Raw genomic sequence first — 7,044 nt, 5'->3', positions numbered from 1 at the left:
AAGGACAGGGAAGCCTGGCGTGCTGTAGTTCACAGGGTGGCCAAGAGTCAGACACAACTGAGTGACTGAACAATAACAACCTTTGGGCAGAGAAAGGGGGCATGAGTTACCTCTACTGCCGTTTCCTTTGCATGGCCTGTCCAATGGGCTTGTAGGGCTGATGATCAGGTGGGAGGAAGGCTAGAATAAAATCTTAATAGAGATCTGGAATTTAGCTGAGAATCTATTCACTGTAACTCGACTGGCATCAAATTTATTATTATCTTTTGTTAAATACTTTATCTTTTTGGAGCATATGTTCTGCAAGGGGTAGGGGGAGGTTTTCTTCTCAATACATTTTTGTGTGTGCAGTTATGTGACAGGAGCATAGGTGGACACATGTCGGGAGGGGTCTTGGGCCTGGGCCACTGCATGGAAGTCCTTGAGATGCTTCTCTGATTGAAACACCCTCTGGACCTCAACCAGGTAAACCTGAGACCCAGGTCTTACAAGCAGGTGATATCAGGGGAGAAGGACACCTGGGGGCAGTTAGGGTTACAGCCACACTTACATTCAATGTATCTTAAAGGAACAATATACAACGTGGTTGGAGTGGGGGGGGGGGGCGGTGGTTCCTGCCGGGCACGCCCCTGCTCGCTGCACGGCCGCCTGTCCTGCAAGCGTCTCATGGTGGGGAGCGGGGTGTCAACCTCCGTGATACTAACTGGGATGAGGGTCTTTCTCCTGAGGTGTGGGTGGCCAGGCAGTGCGGAATGGTCCAGCCTCCAGAGGGCCCTCCACTGTTCTGTGGCAGCAGAGGCTTGACCTGCCAGACCACTGATGTCAGGTACAGATCAGGGGGCAGGAGACAGGGGCCTCCATGGGGGTGTAGGGGCATCTGTGGATTGCCTCCTGGTATACAGTAATACTGGTGGGTCCTCTGGGCCAGCCCCAAAGCCTTTCTTGAAGGAACCCATAGTATTTGCCTCTCATAAGGATGTTCACAGCTTGGGTGGCACCTTGGGTAGCAGATCCAGGCCCCAGAGGGAAGAACCAGGTGGCTTTCCAACGGGCAGCTCTAGACCATCAGATGACTCTTCCAATTCCGGACCAGGCAGGTACGGCTGGGGGCCTTCTCCAGAAAGAAGTGGTAGCCACAGTGGGGTCTTTTATGACAGCAGTTGACTGGGTGTCAGAGGCAAGAATTTTCCAGATTCAGAAACACCTTTCCTGGCTTCCCTTCAGACTGAAGTTTTTAAAAGTAAATTCTTCACAGCAGCTCAAATAGCCTCTGAAATTCTAATAAAAAAAAAAAAAAGTTGAATAGTTCTCAGCACTCAGGAGAAGAAGGCTGCTGTAACTGGTTTGGAACTGCAGAGATGGCTACTCTGAGCTGCTTGGTCAGGCTCAGGAAAGGAGACTTCCATCCCTCTCCACTCAAATTTCTCATTTGTTGCTTTGAGTTGGAAATATGGCACCTTGTCTGAGCCTTGGAAAGGCAAATGAAGAAAGCCATTCCCACAGGAAGGGGCAGTATTTGGGGCAGGGCTGGGAGACCACAGTTCGACCTGGACTATTATGTTATTCTCTTATTTCTCATCAGAAGTCAGGGATCACACCATCTACCATGCTGAGAGAGGCACCCAAAGAGATATTATTTCCTATGAGAGTGCTCAGCCCAGAGCTGGCCCCTGTGGATGTTGAACTAAGTGGAACCTGAATCTGAAGGGGAGGAGGGCCCCAGAGATCTGCAGGGTGTCCTGGGCAGGCATGGTGATGGAATTGAAGGGAACGCTGGAACCTGGGTTTTACTCTTCCTAGCTAAGGAGGAAGAAATGTCTCCTGGCCCAAACTAGATGAGATAAGCTTCCAGCCTGGGTCTCTAGCCCTCTGTTCACTGGCCAGGCGTGACCCCCACCCACTGTAGAGCCCAGGGTCCAGGTTGGCTTGTCCGAAGCTGCTTTAGTAGCTGCTGTCTGTGAAGAAGGGCGATCGGGCGGCTGGGGTGCTGGCGCTCTCCTCCGGGGGCCCTGCCAGCTCCCCGTACTCGCTGTTGTAGAACACCTGGCCCCGGGGCCCCGGGTCGGGCCACCGCCTCCCTTGGGGGTCGAGGTGTGCCGTGGTCATGCTCACATTCCTGCCTGGTCCTTTACAGCTGCAGACAGAGGAAGGTGACATCAGTCAGAAAAGAGTAACGATCAGAACTGTGTTCAGGTCTGACTGGAATCACCAGAAACAACCAGAGCAACAAGCAAAGCCAATGGAAACACACACACACATTTGACTTAAATAGAAAAACAAAGCAATGTGCCTGCTGGCAAACACCAGGACGTTCTTTGTCATGCCTGGGCACGGGACAATGGAGAAAGCCTGACTCCATCCCCCCAAACCTGCTTCTCTCCCAGTCTTGCTCGTCTCTGTAAATGGCACCAACGTTGATTTAATGTCTCAAGCACCCAGGTGTCATCCTTTCCTCCTCCCCTTCCCTCACCCCTCACATCCAGCCCACACGGCAGTCCTGTCCTTTCCGAGCTGAAATGCACGCTCCACCTCTTCTTTAGAGTGAGCTGCCATGACCGCATGCTCTGTACTGCCCTATCACATCTTTTTTCTCCCACTCATGCCTCCCTATAGGCCAGCCTTCAGAGATCCTTCAAGTTACACCCTTCAACACAACTCATTCACTACAACTCACTCTCTGAATAAAGTCCAAGCTTCTGCCCCAGGCCCAGAAGGCCCTGCAGCTTCCGGTCCCCTCCTGCCTCACCGATGGCCCAGTGATTCCCCCTCCTTAGCATTCATTTTCTTTGAGATTTCTGCAAGGTTGTTTCATTGTTTTTGCTTTGCATGGTGCTATTGAAAAGCCTGATGCTTCAATCTCTCTCTCTTTTTTTGGTGACTTGGTGTTTTACCTGGATGTTTATCTCTAGCTGAACTTGATAGTTCAACTGGGATATGTCTCAGAGTTTACTCTTTTTGGACCAGTTTTCCCAGGTACCCTTCTAATATGTAGATTTGGTCTCCTTTTATTTAAGAGCATTATCTTGAATTACATATTTAAATATTAGTTCTATTTCACTGTTGGCATTTTTCTTCTTCAGAGACACCAGTTGTACATCTGTGGGAGTTTTCTATTTAACTTCTAAAATTTTCACATTCCTTCTGACCCTTTAGACCTCTTGATTTATTCTTGACCTCTTTTCATATCTATCAAATGTGCCCTCCACTGCAAGTCTGATCGTATTTAATTGTCCCTTGGGCACTCTGCTTTTCATTTTTGAGAGGCTTTGTCTTTTATTTCAATTTCTTCCATAAATTTAGTCGGCTCCCATTTGATATTGTTACACTTCGTCCATTTTTATTCTGAATTTTTGAATTTATGATTCATAGTACAGCTACTTATTTCATTATGAATTTATGCTGCTGTGTTGTATCACAGTTTTTCCATGCTATTTTTGGAGTGTTTATGGCTACTGAAAAGTTTTAATTCTGATTTTCTTTTTTATTCTTATAATAACTGTATGGATAGTGCTCATTTTTTTTCTGTTCATGCTTATCAGGCTGAGATTACCTTAATGGGTTTGATCTGACTGCAAGGAGATCAAACCAGTCCATCTAAAGGAAATCAGTCCTGAATATTCATTGGAAGGACTGATGCTGAAGCTGAAACTCCAATACTTTGGCCACCTGATGCAAAGAACTGAATCACTGGAAAAGACCCCGATGCTGGGAAAGATTGAAGGCAGGAGGAGAAGGGGATGGCAGAAGATGAGATGGTTGGATGACTTCACCAACTTGATGGACATGAGTTTGAACAATCTCCAGGAGTTGGTGATGGACAGGAAGCCTGGCGTGCTGCAGTCCATGGGGTTGCAAAGATTCGGACACGATTGAGTGACTGAACTGAACTACCCTATGGCAGGAGGGCCAGGAATGTAGGTGTCTCCGTAGCTTTCTTCATTCAGGAGTACTGTAACACCATAACCCCTTGAATCCAACTGCATCCCTCTCTCCAAAGGCTCCATTCACGTCCCATGCTGTATCACCAGTGGGGACTTGCCAGTCACTTAAGAGGGAGTGCTGGACGCCTCCCCAGCTGCTGCTGTGCAGCCGCACTGACCAACCACAAGCCCAGGGCTTGCAGATCTCCCTTTCACCTAGAGTTGGATGAACTGCCATGTCACAGGGAATGGGATATGGCATCCTAAGTGCCACTGAAAGGACTGGGTGAGTCACCTTGAAGTGAGGATGAGTTAACTTTCCACAGGATGAGTACTAACCAGTGGTTAACAGAAGATAGAAAAGAACTGAGGAGATAAACTCCTTCCTTCTCCCTGACAGATGCTTTCAAGGCACGTTCCATCCCACCTCTACATCTGTTTGGGGAATGTTCCATTTGCCAAGTGACCAGCTACACCTCTTTGTGGCTCATCACAATGTGTTTCTAAGGGAACCCGGGAAGAGAATAATGTCCTCTGTTGCTTCCATCATGATGTGCAGTTTCTGTAATGAAGAGACCCTTGGGTGTGTAACTGTCTTTTCAACTCTTAATATAACCTTGCTTCTATAAGACTCTTCTCCAACTCTCCTCTTCCGTCCCCACGAGGCACCTGAGAGGCACGCTCCCCTCCTGCTCACTGTCCTTTCAGAAGCAGAGCCTTCCTAAGGCCACTGTCCTAGTGCTCACACTCTGGAATCTCCTCAGTCTGCATGGCCATGGTCCCAAGGACCTGGAAGGTCCCCTCTCAGGGGGCAGTTCCCAGATGGCTCTCCCCAGCCAGGCTGTGGGCATGGCTCTGCTGGTTCTGCTGCTGAGTTCTCTACTCACACACAACTGGAGTCTCTCCCTTGCTTATGTCACAGTCACGGACTCTGAGAGGTCTTGTTTCATGTGCTGATTTTAGAAAGATGTGTGGAGACTGGAATTTAAGTACTTAACATCCTCAGCTCATCCTCTTACTGAAATACTTTTTGGGGAGATTAAAAAAAAGTTTGGTAAAGAAAAATTAGCCAGAAACTATTTTTGTTGAATAAATAAAAAGCATTAATTTTTCAAAACTCAGTTACTCATAGAGGTTACCTGACAGAATCAATGAAAACAAAGAAGGAGGCCAAGATGCATGCTAGAGGTTCAGCAGTCATCTGCAAGCACGCGACCCCACAAACCTGCGTGTTCACAGTGCTGCACGCATGCCTTTGCGGGCTGCTGGGAAGGTAACAGATATTTGGCTAAGTTGCAGAGATCTTAATGATACCTGCCAGAAAGGTGAAGAATGACCTCAACTATCCTACTGTGATACAAACTAACACCTGTGGTCTCGGGTAAACTATTCAATGATAACACCTATTGATTCAAAAACAGCCTAGGCAGAAGACAAGTGGAACTACACCAGATGCCCCAAAAGGGGTCCCTGAAAGACACAGGTGTCACACAAGGATCTGGAAACAGCAAAAAAGAGCAGTGTTTTATATTAATATAATATTTTAGGTTCTATCATTTAAACAGCTATGAGCAAGTCAATTACTAAAGTAAATAAGCAGCAGCACAGATGGATACGGGGCACATGAAAAGATGTTCAATATCACTAACCATGAGAGAAATGAAAATAAAAACTACAGTGAGATATCACTTCACACTGGTCAAAATGGCCATCACCAAAAAACCCACAAACAATAAATGCTGGAGAGGGTGTGGAGAGAAGGGAGCCCTTCTTCAATGTTGCTGGGAATGTAAATTGATATAGTCACTACGGAGAACAGTATGGAGGTTCCTTAAAAAATGAAAAATAGAGCTACCACATGGCCCTGCTATCCCAACTCCTGGGCATATATCCAGAGAAAAACATGATCCGAAAGGATGCATGCATCTCAGTATCCATTGCAGCACTGTTTACAATAGCCAAGACATGGAAGCAACCTAAATGTCCATCGACAGAGGAATGGATAACGATGTGGTACATATATACATTGGAATATTACTCAGCCATGAAAAATAACGAAATAATGCCACTTGGAGCAACATGGATGGGCCTAGACACTGTCATACATACTGAATGAAGTGAGTCAGACAGAGAAGGACAAAGATCATATGACATCCCTTACATGTGGGTGCAATCCAAAAAGATGATACAAAACAGAAAGAGACTCACAGTCTTAAAGAGTGAACTTACAGTTGCTGAGGGAAAAGATGGGCAGAGGGGATATCTAGGGAGTCTGGGATGGACATGTATACACTGCTATATTAAAAAAGGCAACCTACAAGGATGTACTGTATAGCACATGGAGCGCTGCTCAATGTTATGTGGCAGCCTAGATGGGAGGGGAGTTTGGGGGAGAATGGACACGTGTGTATTTATGGCTGAGTCCCTTCACTGTTCACCTGAAACTATCACAACATTGTTAACCAGCTGTACCCCAATACAAATAAAAAGTTAAAAGACTGCATGCAAAAAGACACTAATCTTCATTTATGGTTCTATATGCAACAGAGTATCTTAGGCCATTGCCCAGACCCATCTTTAATGTGCAGTTTCCACTGGATTTTAAGAGATGCTGTGTGAAAAAAGAATTGTGTGCTTCTCTATGAAGTTGAAAAAATGGATCAAAAGTTTAAAAAAAAATGCACACATTTAACTATTTAATGTATACCCTTAAAAGTTTAAATATTCAGATCTATTTTTAAAGAGTGGAGATATCTTCTTGGAAAATGGAGGTCATTGTTTATGGAGCTCACCCCCTATGCAAGCACGCTGGAAGATTTCTCTGTAACTGTATTCTCATCAAAAAAGTACAACAGCCAGCTCTAGGTCACATGATCTGTGGCCTCCCCTGGCTGGGTGAAGGGTGTTACATCCATTGGACACAGCCGATGTTTCTTGGATTCACAAAGAGGTTATTGTCTAGTATCTGTCAAAGGGGAGGGAGGTTTGGGGACCAGCACCAGGGTGCTGGGTCAGGACAGTGATGAGGGGTGGGGCTTATGGGAAGGCTGGTGGACAAAATCCTCAAGTCCCAGTGTGGTCTGCCTTGAACACACAAAAAGGTAATTTGGAGACATGAAAAGTT

General features: G+C 46.3%; 1 protein-coding gene across 3 annotated transcripts in view; it reads right to left on the bottom strand.

The window, feature by feature from the left end:
• Nucleotides 1-226: 226 nt before the first annotated feature.
• FLT4 (fms related receptor tyrosine kinase 4) overlaps nucleotides 227-7,044 on the bottom strand; it is a 41,383-nt gene continuing 34,565 nt past the window's right edge. For all 3 annotated transcript variants that reach the window (XM_086413575.1, XM_086413577.1, XM_086413576.1), the window contains exon 30: nucleotides 227-2,134. In XM_086413575.1, the coding sequence (XP_086269701.1) occupies nucleotides 1,942-2,134 (193 nt within the window). In that variant the 3' untranslated portion in view covers nucleotides 227-1,941. The remainder of the gene's footprint in view (nucleotides 2,135-7,044) is intronic.

Source organism: Bos grunniens, chromosome 7, assembly GCF_055505025.1.
Source record: "Bos grunniens cultivar Pamir isolate PY7600 chromosome 7, Bosgru_T2T1.0, whole genome shotgun sequence".
Lineage (NCBI taxonomy): Eukaryota > Metazoa > Chordata > Mammalia > Artiodactyla > Bovidae > Bos > Bos grunniens.
This window is presented reverse-complemented; position numbering and strand designations above follow the sequence as displayed.